This window comes from Haematobia irritans, chromosome 4 (genome assembly GCF_050003625.1).
Source record: "Haematobia irritans isolate KBUSLIRL chromosome 4, ASM5000362v1, whole genome shotgun sequence".
Taxonomy (NCBI): domain Eukaryota; kingdom Metazoa; phylum Arthropoda; class Insecta; order Diptera; family Muscidae; genus Haematobia; species Haematobia irritans.
In genome coordinates, this window is record NC_134400.1 from 225369101 (window position 1) to 225392735 (window position 23635).

Sequence of the window (23635 nt, forward strand, 5' to 3'; positions counted from 1 at the left end):
TATGAACCGATATGGACTTTTGCGCGGTAATTAGGGAGCCATATATAAAGTTATGAACCGATATCGACCAATTTTTGTTTGATTGGGGATCGGTTTATCTAAGGGCTATATATAACTATAGACCGATATGGACCTAGTTTGGCATGGTTGTTAGCGGTCATATACTAGCATAATGTACTAAATTACAACTGAATCGGATGAAATTTGCTCCTCCTAGAGGCTCCAAAACCAAATCTGAGGACCGTTTTATATATGGGCTGTATATAATTATCGACCGATATGGATCAACTCTTGCATAGTTATTATATACTAACACCACGTACCAAATTTCAGCCGACGCGGATGAAGTTTGCTTCTCTATCCGCAAGCCAAATCTGGGGGGCCGGTTTATATGGGGGGCTACGCGTAAAAGTGGTCCAATATGACCCATTTGCAACACCATCCGGCCTACATCAATAACAACTACTTATGCCAAGTTTTAAGTCGATAGCTTGTTTCGTTCGGAAGTTAGCGTAATTTCAACAGACGGACGGACATGCTTAGATCGACTCAGAATTTCACCACGACCCAGAATATATATACTTTATGGGGTCTTAGAGCATTATTTCGATGTGTTAGAAACGGAATGACAAAGTTTATATATCCCCCATCCTATGGTTGAAGGTATAATAATACAGGGACAACTAAGGGATAAGAGAACCCCTTATCGTTGTCAAACCCATGCACTTACTCCAAGTAAGTGCATGGGTTTGAAATGGTATACACTGTTTGAACGTCACCTTTTTGAAGATTCAACAGACAGTTTCGGCTGACGATGGAAACGTTCAATTGTTTACTTGGGGAAATAAATTTTTCTGGTGACTTGTCAACGTCAATTCTATCGATATTACAATGGACTGCCGTCTTAAACTTTTTGGCCAGTGGAAGCTTTCAACATTCACCATTTTTACATGGCGGTCCAGAAGCGTTAAGTTTTACGGTTAATTGATCCTCTCTTGGATAACGCTCTTGCCTGTGCATAACCATTTTTGTTTATTCCTCCTATAAGGTAGGTATTAAGTTCGAGTTCAGCCGCTAAAATCGCCATTTTTTCACTATTACTTTTCTTAATTAATCCACCTTAAGGAATACAAACATTGTGAAAATTTGCTTTGGTATTCCTCATCAAGTTATAATAAAATTTGCAACAAATATGTATAATTTTATGCCGTTTTTTTTTACTGATTTAGTTTTCACTTTAGCGATTTCGAACTTAATACCCACCTATAAGGTGGGTATTAAGTTCGAGTTTAGCCGCTAAAATCGCTATTTCCACGATTACTTTTCTTTGATAATCCATTTTAAAGAATATAAACTTTATGGAAAAATTCTTGGGGCTATTCCCCATAAAGTTGTAATAAAATTTTCATGATGTATAATTTTATACTTTTCTACTGATTTATCTTTGATTTCAGCAGCTAAACTCGAACTTAACACCCACATATATGGTGAAAACTATGTCAACAAAAAGTAAACAAGTTTTACAATTGCAAATTACCAATCTTTTTATGTTTTTGGATATTCTTCCTTTAGCTAATACGGCCTATCGTCTTTTCATTTCAAATGAAACCATTTTCAAATCAAATGAAACCTTTCCCAAATCTTTGTAGGCGTAAAGTGTAGTCCGATAAATGTATGTACCAGAACAGGCACGATAATCTTTTTAACATTTATAACTGCAACGATGGACAGATAAAACAACAGGTGTTTGAAATGTGCTTTTACAATTTAATTATTAACTCATAATATAATTTACAGATTTTTAATATGTAAAAAAGATCATTATTAAACATTTACTGTAGTTTTTTTACTTGCTTGATACTACAAGAATAGAATTTTGTATTCTTATCTTTAAAAATTGCATGTTATCTTTTAGTTTTCGGTTCTGCACCTTTTAACCATTACCAATCGTCTCGCATAAGTTTATTGTGTGAGAGTTAAATGGAAAATTTTCTTTCGGATGCGTTATGAGATAAATCAATTAACTGATTTGAGAGTGAGCTTTATATAATAATTTTAAATGTAACACATCAGTTATGGTAGCATATAATATAGAAATTTGTTCATATTTTGCTAGGTTATTATGGAACAGAATGTAGGAATTGTATAGAATATAGGTATTTGTATTCTCACCTATACAGAAATAACTCTACAAATGAAATAGGACTTGACAATTTTTATAAATTGTTTTTTGTAACTTGGGTTGCCTTGATTAAATATACAATAATAAAATTAAGGGAAATAAATTAGTGAAAACTATGTTGTGCAATGGCTCGTAATTATGAAACAACCTAAACTTAAATGTTGTACTGTAACATATATTAAATGTTTGCAAACGGTGTTACGATGTTAACATATAGTACGTTCTAATGTCTATGCTTTGTGGCAAATACTTTTAAAGTATATTTTAAATTTATAGAATTCGTATATTCTTAAAGAAGGCCTAAGATGTTTGTCGGTACATGGAAGCTTCTTGTATTCAAACTCCCTTTTAGATAACTTTGTTAACAACTGCCATTCCAATTTTCAGCATAAATGTGTGTATACATATAACAGTTTTTGATGATCTAATTTAATATTATATTTTAAAATGGTATGGTAGCTTGATATTTTCTTTAAACTGTATTGAGAATATCGTTGGGGTATTATTCGTTTGATTAGTTTCGATTATTCAGTACTTGTTGTTTAACGTATGGTTATGATTTTATGGGGTAGGGAAATAAAGAGTCGTTTCGACATGATATCTTATAAACTAAATGTTAAACAAATAAAAATTTTAATAATAGGAAACCAATACCACACATGGGCATCTATGCATATACGCATTGTATTTAAGGATAGTTTTGAATGCGACAGAACTAATCATTATGGAAAAAAGCTCACTCTCGTTTACAATTTAAAATCAGAAAATAATATAGCATGCGTTTGATGTAAAATAATAATTCATTAGAATTTTACAATCATATTTTATTGGATCTTCACCTATAATAAATATTGTATTCTTAGTTCTTATTCTTTTATAATATCCTGCCAACAAGTTATTTTGCTTTCTACAATAAATATTTAATGATTAGCTGGCGCTGTTCCAATAAATGCTAGTTCATCTACTCAAAACATTTGTCGTGATTTTTTTTTACATTTATTCAAAAATCATTTTCGCAAATCCTTTCGAACTGTGCTTTTTACTGGTTTTCACTCTCTTCCGATAAAAAAATATGTATATCTTAAGCGTTTTTTCTTCTTTGTATGACTTCCTTTCGAATAGATCTACAATATATTTTTTAGTTTCTTTGCGAATCTTTTTGTTCTTTATTGTTTTCAAAACTTCTTGGAAAATTTCATTCAATGTATAATTTTTTTCTATCCTCTTCCATATAATTATTTTTTCTTGTAGTTGATTTATATTTCTAAAAACTATAAATATGTATTTTTAACATCCTTAAAATGTTCATTTGTATCGTTATTAAATCTTAGTATGATTCAGTTGTATGTGCCGCCTTGTTTGACCCATTCATTCAATGATTCTTTAAATTGTTTTATATTCCAATTATAACTTTTGTTTGTTGCCTTTATAAAGAAGTATTAGGTTTATGCTAAAATGTTAGTTTTTTCTTTGTTGATTATTTTACTCGATTTACATCTGAATTCTTATGGTTTGTTTTATTATTCGTAGATGGGAGAAGGACGTCAGCAGTTTAAAAATACCTTTGATACATTAAAGTATTTTCATCATTTTTTATGGTTCTTCGTTTATTTTGGTTGTTTATTGTATGTAGATTTTCCTTATATCCACCATGGACTATTGACCTGAAAAAAAAGAATTAAAGCAACAAAATTAACAATTCTTATTTATTATATAACGAGTATTGGGGACAAAAAGCAAGATGAATTTGCTTAAACAAAAAAAAAAACACTTATGCCAACGTTTTATTTTCCAACTCTCGAATCCGATTCAGTTTTCTTAAACACTCGGTATCAGTTCTATTCAAAAGTGAGCCCAAATACTCATAGAGTATAAAAATTATTAATTATCTCATTGGTTTCAGTACTTCTTTGATCTATGCTTATCATTTGTTATTTCATATATAACAGGTTGGCTGATAAGTCCCCGGTCTAACAAAGAAAAACACATTTTTTTTGTCAAAATTCGTTTTTATTATTCAACATAGTTCCCATCAAGAGCGATACAACGATTATAACGACCTTCCAATTTTTTGATACCATTTGATACCATACCATTGATTGAGGAGGTACGTATCATTTAAAGTCACAAACTTTTAATTTTTCGTCAATCGTTTTGTACGTAGTCGCAAACAAAACAACAAACATTTCAAAAGCAAAAGAGACGAAACGATTGCTTTAATGCTCTTCGGATTTGTGTCGTTTTGTTGTTTCGTTCGGTAACGAAGCGGCAATAAAACGTTTGCAAACGTTTGCTGAGCGAAACGATGACAACAACGGACTTCATGACGGTTTATATTCGCATATACAAATATTTATATCTTAACCGATTTGGAGACAACATTTTGTACAAAATCTCTAGAATTAAAATTAAAATTGCCTAATGCCCTGGGATGAAGAACAATGTTACTAAAAAATGTGGGAAACATTTAAATCTGAACCAATTTTGACGCAACTTCGCAAAATTGTATTTATCGGTTGATAGATGTGTTTAGAGTAATAGGAAAATTTTAGCAATTTTTACAAGTTTTCGACATTACAGTGCCGATTTGATAAGGAAAATGTGGGTATTTCGGTCATTTTTGCCTATATCGGAAAACATATATATGGAAGCTATATCTAAATATGAACAGATTTCAACCACATTTTGCATGCATAGCTACAATGTTAATTATACTCCCTATGCAAAATTTCACTTTCGAATTGAAGCTTTGACATCTGAAAAATCTGACGAAAGATATATGGGAGCTATATCAAAATCTGAACCGATTTCAACCAAAATAAGCATGCACATCCAGAACCTTAATTTTACTCCCTATGCAAAGTTTCAAGTAAATCGGGGTAAAACGTTGGTCTTTGTGGGTATATGAGTCTAAATCGGTCGAAAGATATATTCGGGGGATATATCAAAATCTGAACCGATTTAAACAAAATTTAGCAAACGTAGTTAGAATGTTAATTTTACTCCCTCTGAAATTCACGTAATCACGTAAATCAGAGTAAAACTTTTGCCTCTGTGGTCATATTAATCCAAATCGGGCGAATTCTATATATGGGAGTTATATCTAAATCTGAACCAATTTAAGTAAAATTTACCACACTTGACTACACCACAAATTGTATTCCTAGTGCAACATTTAAAGCAAATTAGAATAAAACTTTGGCTTCTGGGGCCATATAAGTCCATATCGGGCGATATATATGGGAGCTATATCTAAATCGGAACTATTAACCGTACGCCTTGTGCAAAATTTGAAGCAAATCAGGGCAAAACTCTGGCTTTTAAGGCTATATAAGAGCAAATCGGACGAAAGGTATATATTTATTTATTTATTTTTATTTTATTTATTTATTTAATCATATGGGAGCTATATCTAAATCGGAACCGATTTAGCCGATATTTTGCATATTTTACGAGAGCCGTAATCCAATTGGCTGTCCGAAATTAAAAAAAAAAAACATTGATAAATACGTCAATTATGACCAGATCGGTGAAAAATATATATGGCAGCTATATCTAAATCTGAACCGATTTTTTCAAAATCAATAGCGATTGTTTTTGATCCAAAGTGAAATTCTGTGCCAAATTGGAGAACAATCGGACTTAAATTGCGAGCTGTACTTTGCACACAAAATTACATATACAGACAGACGGACGGATATACAGACGGACATCGCTAAATCGACTCAGAATTTCATTCTAAGACGATCGGTATACTCAACGATTGATTTCAGACTTTTCTGAAACCAATCGTTACCAAAGCGTTACATACAAATGCACAAACTTATTGTACCCTATGCCACAGTAGTGGTGAAGGGTATAAAAATAACATTCAAGATTTTTCTTCTTGTAAGGACTTAATGAATGAGCAAACGTTTGCATTCAATGTGTACCTTTTTGTTTCCTACATCTTACTAACACCACAGTACTTTTCAGTTTAGGTTTGGTTTCCACTCACGAACAAAACAATACAAAACGAAAGGCAAGTGCCGTTATGTCAGATTTTCGTTTCATTTCGTTTTGGACATGTGGATTGTACGAAACGAAACAATTGAAAACGTTTTGTTTTGTTTGTTTTCTCACGCTGCTGCAAACACCGCTCAGAATCATCAACACGTTGTTTTTGGTCAAATGTGAGCTCGCGCGGCACCCATTTTGCACAGAGCTTCCGCACATCCAAATATTGATGAATGATATGACGAACACGATCCTTTGATACCTTTAAGGCCTCTGCTATCTCGATCAACTTCATTCTACGGTCATTCAAAATCATTTTGTGGATTTTTCGTCGGTAACCACCTCTTTCGGGCGTCCACAGCGTTCACCGTCCTCTGTGCTCATTTCACCACGCTTGAATTTTGCATACCAATCTATTATTGTTGATTTCCCTGGGGCAGAGTCCGGAAACTCATTATGAAGCCAAGTTTTTGCTTCCACCGTATTTTTCCCCTTCAGAAAACAGTATTTTATCAAAACACGAAATTCCTTTTTTTCACAATAACAAAAGTTGCTTCACAAAAGACGCTCTATCTCACAAAATAATTGACTTACAGACGTCAAATTTTGACACGAATCATTTGAAGGTTGGTACTATATAAAAATAATATGCATTTAATACTAGCGACGCCATCTATGTTTCAGACCGGGGACTTATCAGCCAACCTGTTAATAATGCATTTGAAAGGTCCCTTTTGGGAACGCTTATTTTTTACCGTATATGGCCATTTCGGCTTGGTTGTATAATGAGTTAAATAAATAAATAAAATAAGAATACTCAAACAGCCCTTTAATGTAGTAACTTGGGATTAGATTTGGATATGCATACACATTCAATTTAAATACATAATGAAATATTGTCAACTCACCAGCTCCAACGGTGGCCATCTGCGGTTGATTTTTAGTCTCTTGTAAAGCTGAAGATACCGTTTTTGATGTAGACGCTGTATTTGAGTTTGCAACAGATGTTGAGCCTGCTGCCGTAGTTTGTTGTGTTTGATTTTTCAAGTTAGTTGCTGCAGTATCATTATTCGCTGTGGGAATATTTGTATTGATGGTGGCGGTATTAACGTTGCCGTTGTTGGTATTTGTATTGTTGGTATCGCGATTGTGCATTTTATTGCGATTGTTGCTTCTATTGCGATAATTATTACCACGATAGCCGCGATTGTATCCGCCCCCACCATTGTAGTTGCCAACACTACGACTGTAATAACTGTTGCCTCGCCCGCGATACCTAAACACAAAAGTGGTCAGTATTAATTTTTACTCATTAATACATTCCTAACTAAACTTACCCTCCACGTCTGGTAGAGGAAACTCCAAATGTTTCACTGTTTAGTTTACGTTCCTGACGCCAATCGTAGTTTTTATTTTTAGCACGATCTTGTGCAGTTTCACAAGATATATTATCAAAAAATGACTTAGTCTTATCATAACCCACAGTAATTTCCTCCTCCTCGGGTTCGTGTTCACCGGCGCCAGTCTCATTACCAGAATCATCCTTTTTATCTGTTTCACCATTCATCTGCGAAGTAGTAGGAGTAGGCGAAGAACACTTAAATGTTAATATTAATTTTATTGTGGACATAGCGCAATGGATTCGAATTAGCAAATGCATGGTCGGTCATATTGCAGTGAGTTCAGTTTTTTGTGTAGTTCAATTTTTGTTAAAAATTCCAATTATTTATTTGCAAACAAAACCAAATTTGGAAAGGAAGATTGTAAAACGGGTAGTGATGTTGCGGTAGATGATATCAGGCCAGGCATGAACGGGAATATTTGGATTTCGCATTCAACCAATTGTATGCGTATATAATTGGTGTATAAAGGTAGGTGGTGATAGTGTTGGTAATATTTGGTGAGGTTCGGTTAAAAATAAAACAAAATAAAAGATTAAATGGTTATTGTTTATAAAAAAAGAAAATGTTACAAAATCCTGAAATCATTACATATTATTATTTTGAATTTGTATTATATTCAACCTACAATACCCTCCAAAAATTGTATTGCCATTATTAGAACATTTTGCGGTACACATAAAGCAGGACACTCAAGCATGAGGTGCTTGTTTCTTTTTGTCCGCATCGTGACCCACTGATGCAGTTGGACTGAGCTTTTTTCAAACTCCCCTCCTATCTAGTATTACGTCATTACGTTACATTGAAATTGTTAGAATTGTTATATTAACTTTACAAGATGCCATAACAACCAAACACTTCGTTATGTGTTCAACTACTGAGTCAAGGTTTGAGTCTACTCATTAGCTCTAAGTACTTTCGCTGGAGAAATATCAGTTCCGGGAATGTTGGGAGGTTCAACATAGATTAATGGACTGGATATTGGCCCAAGTCGTCTAATGTCTGGTATTGACCAAATCGGCTGGTTTTAACCAAATCGACTTTTAATGAAAAAAGTCGACAATCATTCTTGAAATGTGTGTGGGAAATTAATAAACTAAATTGGAAAATTTCAATAGCGTAAATGCGATTATCGTAACTGTTATAAACTGTTATAGATCCTTGGCAAATTTATACAAATAAAATATTTATAATATATTTGTAACCAATTTTGCGTTTTGGCATTCGTTCCTCTTAGCTTGTACTTAGATTTAAGATATGACCTGTTTAATTGTTTATTCTGACTTTTATGAACTTTGGCAATTTATACAAATAAAATATTTATAATAAATATATTTGTAATCAAAGATGTAAATCGGGATCCTTGACAAATCAAAGATCAAATTTTGCGTTTTGGTATTCGTTCCTCTTAGCTTGTACTTAGATTTAAGATATGAACTGTTTAATTGTTTATTCTGAAGTCAGATACCATATAATATATCATATAGGCCCGAGGCATTTTTCAGTTTGTCAATCGGAAAACATTTTAACGAATCTTGGCGCGCTTACTAAATTGACGCTCATAACAATGCATTATTACAAAAAACACTAATATTCCCCAAATGCGACTGTCCGAATATTTTTTCTCTGCCTTGGAAGTACTACTGCTATTTATATTTAACATAGCTCTATTACAACCTATTAAAATGCTTCTTTACAAATGTATTTGGCTTTTTAATCCTAATAAAACATTACATACTCTCCCACAAATCCCATTACAAATATTACATATTATTGGCAAACAAATAAATTTAACAAAAACGCATTTGCGTCTAAGAGTAAATGGTAAATGGAAACAATTGTTTCGATTCCAGATTGTCAGCATGAAACAGAAATATTGTATATACCTGCTCAGATTTAGGTTCATCTCCAACCTTCAGCTTTGATAGCTGTGAGCGTAGCTCCTCAAATTTATTATTCGCTTGTTCAAAGTCAAAGTCCTGTTCAAACTTAATAGGATTGCGTGGTGGTTTTTGCATACCACCTGGACCACTTGATGATCTGAAGCCCTAAAATATAAAAATATATCAACATTTAATGTCGAAAAAGATTTTTATCTATATGGATAATTTCCTTACCCCTTGGTTGCGCATTCCTCTATTATTGCGCATATTATTTGGCAAATTACCACGATGCATGTTCCAGTTGTTCCGATTTTGATTACCCTGATTATTACCTCGTTGATTATAGGAATTACGGTTCCCACCGTCATGATTGTTATGATAGTTGTCCATCATACGACCCGAATCGCGGCGATCTCGGGTATTATATTGATTATTACGTTGGGCATTGCTACCACTGCCGCCGCCTCCTCCGCCATTACGTTGGTTCTGATAGTTTGGTCGCTTGTGTCCAGCATCTCGCGATTGACCACCATGGCCGGTATTATTTTGATGTTGATTCGGATGATGATGGTGCTGCTGAGGCTGATTTTGATTGTGGTTGTGTTGTTGGTGCGATGGCTGTTGTTGTTGTTGTTGGTTAACTTGTACACCAATATCTGCAGAGGGACTTTTCCTCGATATTAAACTTATAGGAGTTGTTGACCTCGAAGCTCCAGCGAGCATGTCTATGACGGAAACTTTATTCAATTATATATTTGAAGGTAAAGAAAAAAGGTATGCACTTTAAATTTCGAATATTGTGAGTACCGTGTCGTAAAAAATACTCAAAACTTAAGTAACCAATATTAAAATAATAATTAAAACAATAATAGCAAAACCGAGTACTGAAATTGTATAACAAAATACATGTTTTCAAATATATAAAGCTGATTCTTGATTAGCATTTAATGCTACATTTTCGTGCATTCCATCTTTATGAATTCCTGACGGTACAAAAAAACACAATTTGAAAAGAATTAGAAGATGTTCGGTTGAAAAATGAGAGCTTTATATAACTCCATTCATTTCGGACTGTACTTATATATTGTAACTGTATATTGGATTTATGTATGCATATTTTATCGATTTCAATAGCATTCGCCTTTAAACCAAATTGTGAAGTTGTTACGGCATCTAGACAGACGGACTGCCGATTTGTATGTTCAATTACATCTATCACATTCCCTGGCACTTGCACACAAATGCATAAACGCATATACTATTACTATTGCCTCACAATGAGCTAAACACCTGAATATTTAAAATCATCTTCCAAAAAGAAACACCAATTATTGGATTATTGGAACTGAACATGAACATAAAAGTTGTTGTTGCTATGAATTGAATTCATTATATATTGAAACATTCGTTGGCAAATATTATTTTTGATACTCCACATTCTACATTTTTATAGAAAGAGTATAATAGTTCGTCATACTTTGTGACCTTGAATCTACAGAAAACAAAAAATTCTACCAAAATAACTAAGGATATGAAAAATAAAAATTCGACAAAATGTATTCGATGTATAAATTGTTGTGAAAAAAGTATATAAATGGGATTACCCCTCACACCTTGGTCTTTGTGCTCACTTAGGACCGACGTATTCAATAATTTCTGGACTGTCGAGACCGAAGGAGCCGCAGCAGAAGTGGCAGTAGAACTATTAGAAATAATACCGCTTGTACCTCCGCCACCTCCTAAGCCTATGTTACATAGGAGACTGCCATCTGAATTCAGACCAATACCCAATAGACCAACGTTGTTATTACCGATGTTGCAGCTGCTGCCAATTTTACTGTTCGTATTCGGGTTAGTATTGCTGTTAGCATTTGAGGATGGAGATGAGCTTACATTATCGACCGTTGTCAATAATGAAGTACTCAAAGGATTTGCATCAGTTGTATTACTGCCTGTACAAGAAAAAGCAAAGGAATATGTATTATATACTATAAACGCGAAGCTCCACCACTGCTATTGATTGTTTTAAGACCTATGGACATGAACAAAAATATATACGCAGTCGCATCCTATTTTTATTTATTTTTTATCACTCGTACTGATTTCTAATAAATTCGCTCTGTTTAGTGTCCTACATCAAGTTCTTTACACCTACAGTTTGGTTACTTACTTGGTTGCTTTTGCTGTTGTTGGCTTTGAGAGTGTTGTCCTTGTGGAAGTTTCTGCTGTGATGGCACTTGTTGATTACCCATCATAAATGGCCCCGTAGCACCAGCTCCAGGTGCCAATGACTGAGATACAGTACCAGCTCCACTAGCGCCACCGATCGCACCCAAGCCACCCATAGAACCAAACGGATTTCCATATGCACCAACAGCCCCCATTGGCGGCACTTGTGGGTTCATGGATGGCATGGACAAATGTGGCATTACATGCTGGCCATTCGGTAATTGTACTTGCATTATAGCAGGATCATTGGGGTGTGGTAAGCTGTTGTTTATTACGCGTATATCCTTGATGTCAGTGCCACGGAAAAGTATATAATCGTAGATTTGGCTTTGTGGTGCAATTTGAAATTGGGTCTCCCGATCCTCCGTCCCAAAAGAGCGAACTGAAAATGCAAAGAAAATCAAATTTAGATATGTATCTATTCAAATTCTCATAAATTAATGAAAATGGTTTTCCAACAAAGGGTGTTTTGTTATATATCTCCCACTGTTAATTTTGGACATTTTATTTTTTGGCATATAAGCACTACGCCGTTCATAAAAAAATGAAGGTTACACGCTCCAACAATGTATTACAATTACATAAGGACTTGTGTCTAAAGGTGGATGGTGATATTATTATTTTATTTATTCATTCACATATTACAAGATAAACAAAAATCTTAGATATCGAGCTGGATGCTATTGATCTGGATGATATTGATCAGGACATTTACTTCGAAGAATACATGGCCACGAGACATAAGAGCGACGAATCCATTGCTCACTTAGGAGAAGATTCCGCACTGTGTTATCATTCGATGAAGCAAATTAACACCATGCAAACTTTTTCAGTCATGTGAAATACAAGATCTACGCAAACTGTGTACTCAAAGCGCTTAAGGATAGGAGTTCCCTAGGCTATCGAGGAGCATACACTATTTTTCCCAAAGCTTTCTCTTTATTATGAAATTAATATCCGATCGTTTATCTCAAAAACTGAAATTTTTGAATACCAAAATAACACCCCTTATTTGAAAACCCTTTAAATACAATAAAATTTTATTTGAAAAACCTTTATTGAAATATAAAATAAATTCACACAATAAAATTAGGTATGTGTTAAGAAACAGATGTCATACAAATTTGCCGCGAATGATACCTGTATATAAAAACGGTCTCTTTAGATCTAAAAAAAAGTATGCATAGGTATGATGAGATATAATTGGAGATAACAAGATATAATCTGAAAATATCTTACAAATAATATCCGATCTAATTCTTCGAGTCTCCTCAGACTTAATCAAGTAAATATGTATGTCTTTTTATTCGAACTTATTCCTAAAGTCGCCCTCGCCATCGCTTTTGGTCTGTCATCACTAAATAGTATTACATTCGTCGATATATTCTGTTATCGACAAAAACGGTATTCCTGGTGTCGTTTTTTGTTGCCAATATCGTCGCTTTTTGTTGCCGTTAAATTTACCAGTGACGAGTTTAGTGATCAATTTTTTAGACTGTATTAATCGAAAAATATATTTAAAAAAAGAAAATTGGAAACAGGTTAAGTGATTAATCTTCAACAATTAAAAAAAATGATGATGAGCTTAACTGATTCCAACGATTTAAAACCGGTTGAAAGAAATGGTTTGCGGTTCAATGCCTTTAGACATTAGAGACAAATTGTAACAAATGCTAAGAAAAGCTGTATCTATTATTAAAAAAAAAACTATATTGTTCAAGTATTTATTCCAGCTTCCAGTTATGCACAAGCCGAACTCATGTTATATATCAAGGAGTCCTGAGCGGACAACGAACACAAATCTATTGATATAAATATGCATTATATATACTAAATCAACAAAGAACTGTATATAGTTGTTATGCTCGGCGAATTTACATTATAGAACAGAAATGTGCACATTTAAAGTAAACGTGTTGATTTTCCCTCCAATGTTTTATTTTATTTAGCACCAAACTTAGATAATAATTGTGTCCTTCACGAACTTGGATGATCCTTGGAGACATAATGTCTGCATCTTTCCAATAGTATAGGACAAACGAACAGAAAAATGCAAATGATTAATTCAAATTTATTATTTATTTTGATTTTCCATGATCCCTGCGCCAATGATCTCATTTTTATAGTTTTGGAAGCTTTTACTGTCCTTGTATAGATATCCACATTTTTCCCACGTAAAATTTAATATTTTTTCTGGATATTCAGACTTAGAATTACGTCAGAAATAAAAATATTAGCATATCAGCTGATTGTTTTCTAGTGATATAGGCAATTTGTTAGTATTGTAATTGGTACAAAAAGTAATCGTCGTCCCCGTCGCCTCTCAACAGGAATACCAACTTATGCGCCGTGCAGACTATAAGTTTATCCGGACGACAGTGGTCGTGTCGAATATATTGGATCGATAACACATTTACCGTTTATTTAGTCGTCGCCGACAATTCGTATCGATTGGACACACTGTAAGATTTTATACAAACACAGGCATTCCGTCCGGAAAAACTTACTAGTCTGGAGGACGCATTAGTGGCGAGCCAACGAAAAAGCAACAGACGTCAAAAAACGAGGGCGAAAGCGAAGGCGACAATAGGAATAGGGGTGATTAAATATGAGCTTTAAGATCATCTTAAGAAAATTCTGCCAACAATTTGAACTTTTTTATCAAAACGATCAATTTCGACAGATAATTTTGGGTGGTGTATGGGGTGTATATACCCGAATAAAAATAGAGAGATCTAATTTGATACGATTAGATATGAGTAGATCCGAAAAATGGTAAGATCTAATCATATCTAATTACTATGGAGTTAGATCTTATCAGATTTCAATATTGGCGTAGATCAAATGTCTTACATATAAGTAGATCTATCCCTATATATAGTTGGATCTGGTGTTAGATCTCGCCATATATAGAATTATATATAATTATATCTAATTTTGTCTCGTCATTTCTCGGTAAATCTGCTTAGATCTAAAGTGGCCAATTTCGAGATCTAATCATATCCCCCAATTTTTACACGGGTACCTTAATTTACAAATGTATCAACAACATTTTAAGATTTTAATATGAAACATGGTATTGTTGCTTCTATAAAAAGGTATGACAGCATATATCTGTGTCAAAAGGAAGTCAAATCTACCCAACAACAGAAATTAAGATATTAAATAATATGATAATTGAGAAGATGTTATAGAAGAATAAATAAAAAACTTCATAGATGTCTGGGGAGCCGCAAATATTTCATGATTTTAAGAATCCTTTAAACATGTTATGTTTTCTGTTTAATTATCTATCAACTATTGTTAAGTAAATACATAATATTAATGTATTGGCCTTGTAGGCTTTAGGTTAGGTTATGTGGCAGCCCGATGTATCAGGCTCACTTAGACTATTCAGTCCATTGTGATACCACAGTGGTGAACTTCTCTCTTATCACTGCCGATTCCATATTAAGCTCACTGACAACGGACCTTCTTTTTATAGCCGAGTCCGAACGGCGTTCCACATTCCAGTGAAACCACTTAGAGAAGCTTTGAAACCTTCAGAAATGTCACCAGCATTACTGAGGTGGGATAATCCACCGCTGAAAAACCTTTTGGTGTTCGGTCGTAGCAGGAATCGAACCCACGACCTTGTGTATGCAAGGCGGGCATGCTAACCATTGCACCACGGTGGCTCCCCCTTGTAGGCTTTGGGTATTATATGAAAGAAATAAATAATTGAAAATATACAAAAAACTCCACGAATTACAATTCTGAATAAATGAAACTAATTCTACCAAATAATAAAAAAATCGACTATTGTGGGAACAGTGATTACAACAGAGGATATATCTAGCAACTTGATGTTTCAAGGAATAATAATATAATAATACAATAATAATATAATATTATTATTGTAATAATATTATCATTGTAATAATATTTTATAATAATAATATAATAATACAATAATAATATAATATTATTATTGTAATAATATTATCATTGTAATAATATTTTATAATAATAATATTTAATAATTTATTTTTATTCATTTCATGCAGGGAACAATGTATCCTATATTAAACACATTCCATATACAAAAGCTACAGTTTAATTTTAAGTTAATTTTACTAATCATCTCTAAATTTTGGCTATTGAAATATCGGGAATACATACAACTTCATATAAAAATATACTCGCGGTTGGGTGGTCTCTGATAAAAAAAACCAAAACCTGTTTAAATGGCGAGTAATTCTTAGGGAGGCAAAACTTCTGGATATTACAAATTTGTAAGCCTCCTATATAGTTTGTTTTATAAGTCATATATTTTGTCCATGAAACTAAAAATATAGCTCAGTTCTTCTCCTTAAAACGTTTAACAAATTTTAATTGGGTAACATTTTCTGGAACGTAATAACATAAACTATATGTGTGCGAATATATGTGTACAAATGGAGGCACATTCTTATTAAACCTTGGTTAAAAGGATGGAAAATATATCGAGCGAAATCACGCATTTTAACCTTCGAAAGTCATCCTTCATCGTTTCGACTATGGTATATTTCAAAAATGAAAACCAAAATTTAGATTATTTTTATTCAGTTAATTTTTAATTAATATTAAATAAGAATTCATAACATGGTTGAACTAGTATAACCTATATACGGTATTTATAGCTTTTTGATTTAGGATCTTTTACAATATTGAGAATTAGCAATACCTTTAAAACGGCGCTATCGTTTTGGGGGAATCGTAATGGGGAAAAAGTGCGACACTAATGCAAGCCATACATTTTCACACCATTTCCAAATCGATTTTCATGTAGGATTACTGTCCAAGGCTAAAAACAGACTGGAAATGCAGCACATTTCCGATTCGGACAGCAAGTTTAGTACTGGTACTATGTTCAGTTTGCAAGCTGCAAACCTTGTTTCCACGGTTACTCCTTTGAATCAATTAATTTCGAAATATAAAATGTTTCGCAATCAATGCCTTAAATCATTCCCATCCATAATTTGACAAGACTTGATAAAAATATAATCTTCACATTTTTTTATTTTTAATTCTTTTGGTGGAAAACTGAACTTAAATTGTGAAATTGTTTTGCCCTTGAGGAAAACTTAGCTCAGGTGCATTTGTCTTCCAAGAATTGAGAAATATATTTAAAATGAGAGTTGTGTTCTTCTACATAAAGAAAATAGTAATATCGTGAGATATATCTCTCATCCAATAAGATTTTTCTTTTATTGGACTATTTTTGCATACATGGACCAATTTCGTAGTTGGAAGGACATTTAATATTATTCCACGAAACATCAAAGCAGTACAAATTTGTACAACGCAAATGAGGAAGACAATGCATTTACATTAACATAACTGTAATATATACCGTTAGAGGTGGGAAAGAAATAGAGGAAAGCAACAAACAATACCTAAATATCACAATAAAGGGGAAGGCAAATCCAATGAGATAAGGAAATACAACCCTGTTATACCTTGAATACAATAACAATTAGACAGAAGGGATATACAAAAATGGGGACACATACACCAAATCTTTTCGATATGCCGCCGCCATATATATAAATGGCGAAATTTTGCTTCACTTGAAAGTACATAAAAAAGGAAAAAATCATATAATATGAAGCGAATGGCGGTAAATAAGAAAAGATGCCAACTTGACAAGCGTTAAAGTTTGTGATACAAATGACAAAGACAATAGAAATATAAAATTAAGAAACACACATACCACGGCAAATACGCATGAACGAAAAAATTCAGATTTACAAAACAAATTCACAAACGAAGAGGAAATTAAATACCGTTTGATAACAGTACCCCCGAGTTTCGGTTAAGAAATTTACGAGAAATAAAAGTGTGACTTACCACTTGATAATGCAATGGTACATTCTTGGGGATCCACGGTATATAATCGACCTTCATATCGAATATCAGCCTTAGATATAAGGCTGATTTTAGAGCCCAGCTCTGGCATGCCGCCACTCATTGTGCTGTGGTGGCTGATGTGATCTCAACGAGATACAAATAATAAAATTGAACCAATACAATCACACCAGGTTTTGGCTTTCTCGTTTGCTATTACCACCTTGAAATAGCACCGTTTACACACGTTCACCACAAAATAATAATGCAAATTTTAAAAATATGTCTTTAGATTATGTTTTATCTTTTAATTGTTCGGCACTTCGATTCAATTATATGCTCCGTCACTGTTTTCGTGTCGCAGAGGTCCAATAGTCTCGCGCTACCACACAATCGCAAAATGGTTCCTTTTTCGCTGACAAATCACTAAATCTACTTTCCACTGTTTTCTGTAAGCAATTTATGAACGAAATTCATTAGATTTCTTAATATTTTCCATATAACAAATGGAGCTGAGTTTCTTTATATATTCCTCGAGAGGAAAAGTTTATTTTCCACTTTATTCTCACTGGCCCTCAATGATAATCCAATCTTTGCCCTGTTACTTGCCTCGTCAAAAGTGGAAGAAACAGTAAATGTAATTGACGTACCCCTCGCAGTCCCTTCAATTTAAACAGTGATACCAACCTTTGAATATCAATTCCATAAACTTTTATTGCCACACTTTTCTAAAATTGTACATTTTGGTGCCACATATATTGGTTGCTCTTTAGGACAGCACTAAATTGAGCCGTAATCGCAAACATAGCGTGTAAATACAACCGAAGCGGTAGGTGAAATACCGTGACGGCCAGTGGCATTGGACAAATTAAGTACGAAAGTGCTTAAATTGGCATGATTGAAATTATATGAAAGGACCACAAAATTATAGCCCATTCACATTAGGCTCGAAATCCACAAAAAGAGGATTTGAAATCCAATTTTTATAAGGATTTGAAATCCTTATAAAATAAATTATTTTAAGCTAGTTGGGCTTGGTGCTTCACAAAATATAAAATGGCTCTTGTGACATAATGATGGCGAAATACTTTCATGTATATTTCGTACTTTTTGATACGTTTCCCACATCACAGTTGGCTATTGTTGTAGTCTCTCTTACGAGTCTGTGGTAGCGATGAGGATGAAATGGAACTTCGAAATGCTGGCAGGGTACCTTTAAAATGTGTAATGTGATCGATAACACATTTTTCGATTATTTAGTCATCGCCAACAAGTTATTGCGATTGGCCACACTGTGAGATTCATTATAAACACAGATATTCCGTCCGGAATAACATCCCTGCCAGCATTTCAAAGTTCCATTTCATCTTCATCGCTACCACAGACTCGTAAATGTCACTACAACCATCCTACTGTGATGGGGGGCAGCATATCATAAAGTACAAAATGTACTTCATACATGTATTTTGCCATCACTACTTTTAGAAAAGCCATTTTATTTTTTGTGAAACGCCAAGCGCAACCAGCTTGTTATATTTTATTTAAATAAAACCGAAAATAAAGTTCTGAAAACATAGATTTTACGCTTAAAGGCCGGTACTCTGTTCGGTTTTCGCGTTGAAACTCCATACAAAACCAAAAAATGCGAAAAATTTGCGAAATTTTTTCCATTTGTGATACTTTGTTTTTTCGTGTTGAAAAACTGACGTTTATAGCACGGCGCCATTTGCAATGTGAATTAAGAAATAATTTATTTATTAAAAACTATTTGTGCGGGTTTATAAATCAAACACGGACCATATTTTTGTTCCGAAACTATACAAAGGATCAAAGGAATAGCAGATCAATTGCCCAAGGAAAAATAAAATGTTATTTTGTAAAAACAAGCAACAACCACCAACTTAATCCAATATCGCTCCCTGTAAAATAGCGCTCCAAGCTACCTAAAAAAACGACGCTTTCTATGTGCGAAATAATGGTTTCCATAAAAATTTTTCGCAAGAATGAACATAGTACCGGCCTTAAAATTGTGAAAGGTATATTGGTGAACAATTTTTGATTTTCCAAATGGAATAAAGTGATTGTTTTTCAAATATTTTACAGCCTCCATCGAATAAAAACACTGGCTGATAGACGCTGCAACATGTAACTCGCTACTTGTAACTCTACATCATCATTAATGCAAAAAATTATGTTAAATGTGATGTGATAGTGGTATAAATGTTATATTTTTAAGAATTTGTAACTGATTAATCAATTTAATAAATATCTAAACAAACGTGTTTTATTCGACCACAATGATTCTTTTACCACTATCTTAAAATGTGCTTTTTCTGATTATTTGGAGGGTCTCTTATTGGCGTCGTTCTAAATTGATCTATAAAGGCACCTAATAATTGCACTCATGCGAAACCTTTTTGTAGTAACTTGGCGTGGTACAACTTCTCAATAGTGACGGCGCTTTTCCGACGAGTTTTTGATATCGTATATGATTGTTTTCGACGTACTGGGGATTCTCAGAAGCGCCCCCAAATTCAAAAAATGTTGGCAGGGATATAGTCTGGACGGCGCATTAGGGCTAAGCAAAATATCCCACATTTTTACCAACATTGTGTTGCATCTATTCATTTGGGATCGATTTTTAGAAATCCCGGGATTCGGGATTTCAAAATATTGAATCCCGGGATTTTTCCGGATGCCGAAATTTTCGGGCCTTGAAAAAATTTAAGTAATAACAATCTACAGGCAGCGATCATTTTTTGAATTTGGGACGCTTCTGAGAATCCCCACTACGTCGAAAACAGTCGTATACGATATCCAAAATAGAGGTGTGCGCGTGACTGAAATTTCACTCACACTCACGCACATTCACGAAGCAAAATGTTTATTCACGCACGCTCACGCACGATACGTGTGGTAGCCAATCCCACTCACGCACATTCACGAAATGAAAACCAGTACTCACGCACGAACTACTTTTAAAGACTCACACGCACGCACGATTCACGAAAATTCATGTGATTCACGACAAATTCACGAGACTCACGACATTTTCCAAACGGAAATCAGCAAAGTTACAAAAATCAAAAATAGAATATAGTTCGGGAGCTAAATTAATTTCAATTTACATACGAGTATGAATTAAATATTGATTTTTTTCGTGAGCGTGATTTTGCAGAAATTTTATTCACGCACACTCACGAACCGATTTTATTTCTCACGCACGCTCACGCACGACATATTCATTTTAGTCCCATTCACGCACATTCACGAGAGTTCCTTCAAATTTTGTTCACGACTCACGTGATTCACGCGTGAATGTAAATTGAAATTAATTTAGCTCCCGAACTATATTCTATTTTTGATTTTTGTAACTTTGCTGATTTCCGTTTGGAAAATGTCGTGAGTCTCGTGAATTTGTCGTGAATCACATGAATTTTCGTGAATCGTGCGTGAGTGTGAGTCTTTAAAAGTAGTTCGTGCGTGAGCGTGCGTGAGTACTGGTTTTCATTTCGTGAATGTGCGTGAGTGGGATTGGCTACCACACGTATCGTGCGTGAGCGTGCGTGAATAAACATTTTTCTTCGTGAATGTGCGTGAGTGTGAGTGAAATTTCAGTCACGCGCACACCTCTAGTGGTAATGTGAATTAAAATCAAAACAAATTCCTCGGGGGATCATCATTTGCAAAAAAAGTATCGCATGAGTGCAATTACTAGGTGCCCTTCTGGATACATTTAGAAGGACGGCAATAAAACCCCTTCAAACAATCGGAGAAAGTGCATTTTAAGATAGTTTTAAAAGAATCATTGTGGTCAAGTAAAACACGATTGTTTAGATGTTTGTTAATTTTATTAAACATTTATAAATTCTCATAAACATAACATTTATAAGACTATCATATCACATTTAACATATTTTTATGCATTAATAAAATATTGATGTTGAGTTACAAGTTGTAAGTTACATGCTGTAGCGTCTATCAGCCAGTGTTTTTTTTCCAGCGTGTCTGGAAAAATATTTGAAAAACTATCACTTTATTCCATTTGGAAAGACAAAAATTGTTCACCAATAGCATATACCTTTCACAATTTTAAGCGAAATAACCATGCTTTCAGCACTTCATTATCATTTTTATTTAAATAAATTATAAGAAGCTAGTTGTGCTTTTCAAAACAAACTATGTTAAAACTACTATGATTAAATTCAATTGGAAAATTCAAAGTGAATGGTCAGTATCCAACATGGAAGCCTCGGACGTATTCTCAATACTGCTACAGTAATCATTCCAAGAGCTATGTTGAGTCCTTCTCAGTTCTCGTTTATATCCTCTCAGATTCATCTTGTAAGTGTCCCAATCCTCCGGAGCTCTTGTGGACTTTGCTTTGTTAAGGAGCTTCCTGCAGGATTTCCTCATATTACTTAGCTCCGTAAACCACCATGGCGGTCGATTTTTCCCCTTGGCTTTCCTCTAGGGCATGCAGCTTTTCTCTGGTATTTCTGGTATCATCATATCCCTATACCTATTCCAATCAGCTTTCCTCACATTTGGCGGAAATATGGTCTTTGAAGTATGAACAGCCAATTTGAAACTGATGTAGCGATGATCTGAGAAGCTATGATCCCTCAAAACTTGTCACTCAGATATCTTATCATTCAGTTTCGAAGAGGCCAATGTGACGTCCAAAACCTCTTGCCCATTTTTGGTGACTAGACTGGCTACGACAGTGTGCATTGCTCTATTAAGGAAGCCGATATAAGTTTACTTTGTTTTTGTCAATTATATATGCTCGATTTATATCGTTACCGGTATTATGCAAAAGTTTGAAACATGGAGTGCTTAATTCACAGATCTTGTTCTTATATACATGAGGTTCTTGAATAAGAACTATATATATGTCACCTTTCATCAGGAGAACTTTTAAGGCAGCACAAGCAGCCTTACAATGGTGAAGATTTATCTGGAACCATCCAAATTTTCAACCACGGTTACATCAGCCGTTTCGATTGAGTTATCAAGGCCTTCCTCTTCACAGATCTCGGTAACCCTCGCAACAATCCGCGGTTCAGCTTTGGTGAGGTTTGAGCCTGTAGAAAATTCCCGCATACGATGTCAATGTACCCGAGTAAAAATTGAGAGATCTAATTTGATATGATTAGATATGAGTAGATCCGAAAAATGGTAAGATCTAATCATATCTAATTACTATGGAAATAGATCTGATCAGATCTCAAAATTGGCCCAGATCTAATGTCTTAGATATTATTATATCTATCCCTATATGTAAGTAGATCTGGTGTCAGATCTCCCTATATATGGAATTACATATAATTATATCTAATTCTATATCATCATATCTGGGTGTATCTGCCTAGATCTGAAGCGGCCAATTTTGAGATATGATTATATCTATTTAGATCCACCAATTTTTACACGGGTATGCAGGTTTTTATGTCTCTTTCGGCTTCGCGAGGGGATGTTTTCACTTCTGACTCTAACGGAGGCTTGTCCGTTTCGGAATCCTTTGGCTGATCGCTTTTGCATGCCTTCATATGGATATTATGAAAGCAATACACGTCCTTGGGTCTGGGCTAGATGTGGTAGCGACTCAATGTTCAGTATAAACACCGTATGTCGCCTTGGTCCATCCACCTCATCCAAACGAACAACCTTCCAATCGGCAGTTGGAAGATCTGTGTTACATTCCTTTAGTCGGTTTAATATTGATTCAGGATCAGGAGGGTTTGCAGGTACCGATGCATGTGCTCTAGGTTTAGCCGGTATGCCGTTTTTCTCGACTAACTCCAAAGCGGCTCCTTCCTTCGTCGAGGGGAACTTTTTTCTCACCTCGTGACATTGCGTTCTCAATTTCCCACCATTTTTGCTTTGGAACCATAACGTCCAATGCTTCTTTATTAATGATAGATCACAAAGCTGTCTTTTGCAACTGAGGCAAACGATCTTTGATGCCTTTTGGAGGATGGCAGCTCATCTGGTGATCGGATTCCAGCTTCAAGAATTCCTTGAGCCCATTTCAAGGAATCGCTTTGTTTAGCCGACAACGTGCTTGGTTCGAC

The 23635-nt window shown here is 34.4% G+C and overlaps 1 protein-coding gene and 1 long non-coding RNA gene across 7 annotated transcripts; one reads left to right on the forward strand and one right to left on the reverse strand.

Annotated features, from left to right (window-relative positions):
• Window positions 1-1746: 1746 nt before the first annotated feature.
• Window positions 1747-18234, reverse strand: tral (LSM14 family protein trailer hitch). Of its 6 annotated transcripts, XM_075305965.1 has the most exons (9): window positions 18168-18234; window positions 17562-18007; window positions 11632-12072; window positions 11075-11413; window positions 9696-10198; window positions 9465-9626; window positions 7516-7775; window positions 7087-7454; window positions 1747-3846 (listed from the first exon to the last, which is right to left on the reverse strand). In XM_075305965.1, the coding sequence occupies exons 2-9, from the start codon at window positions 17680-17682 to the stop codon at window positions 3839-3841; spliced, it is 2202 nt and encodes a 733-aa protein (XP_075162080.1). In that variant the 5' UTR covers window positions 17683-18007; window positions 18168-18234; the 3' UTR covers window positions 1747-3838. The 6 variants fall into 6 exon arrangements, with proteins under 6 accessions (XP_075162080.1, XP_075162081.1, XP_075162082.1 ...); XM_075305966.1 differs by lacking the exon at window positions 18168-18234 and having other exon boundaries at window positions 9696-10186; window positions 17562-18161; XM_075305967.1 differs by lacking the exon at window positions 18168-18234 and having other exon boundaries at window positions 7516-7745; window positions 17562-18161.
• A 660-nt stretch (window positions 18235-18894) lies between these two features.
• Window positions 18895-19840, forward strand: LOC142235116 (uncharacterized). The gene is made up of 2 exons (XR_012721802.1): window positions 18895-19594; window positions 19662-19840. It is a non-coding gene; the product is annotated as an uncharacterized LOC142235116 (long non-coding RNA).
• Window positions 19841-23635: the final 3795 nt, after the last annotated feature.

Bases quoted from the DNA above. Each gene is read 5' to 3' on its own strand.
- tral (XM_075305965.1), bottom strand. From the start codon at position 17,682: ATGAGTGGCGGCATGCCAGAGCTGGGCTCTAAAATCAGCCTTATATCT. The intron at 12,073-17,561 runs GTAAGTCACACT...TTGCATTTTCAG, and splicing joins TACCATTGCATTATCAAGTG to TTCGCTCTTTTGGGACGGAG. The intron at 11,414-11,631 runs GTAAGTAACCAA...TTTCTTGTACAG, and splicing joins ACAACAGCAAAAGCAACCAA to GCAGTAATACAACTGATGCA.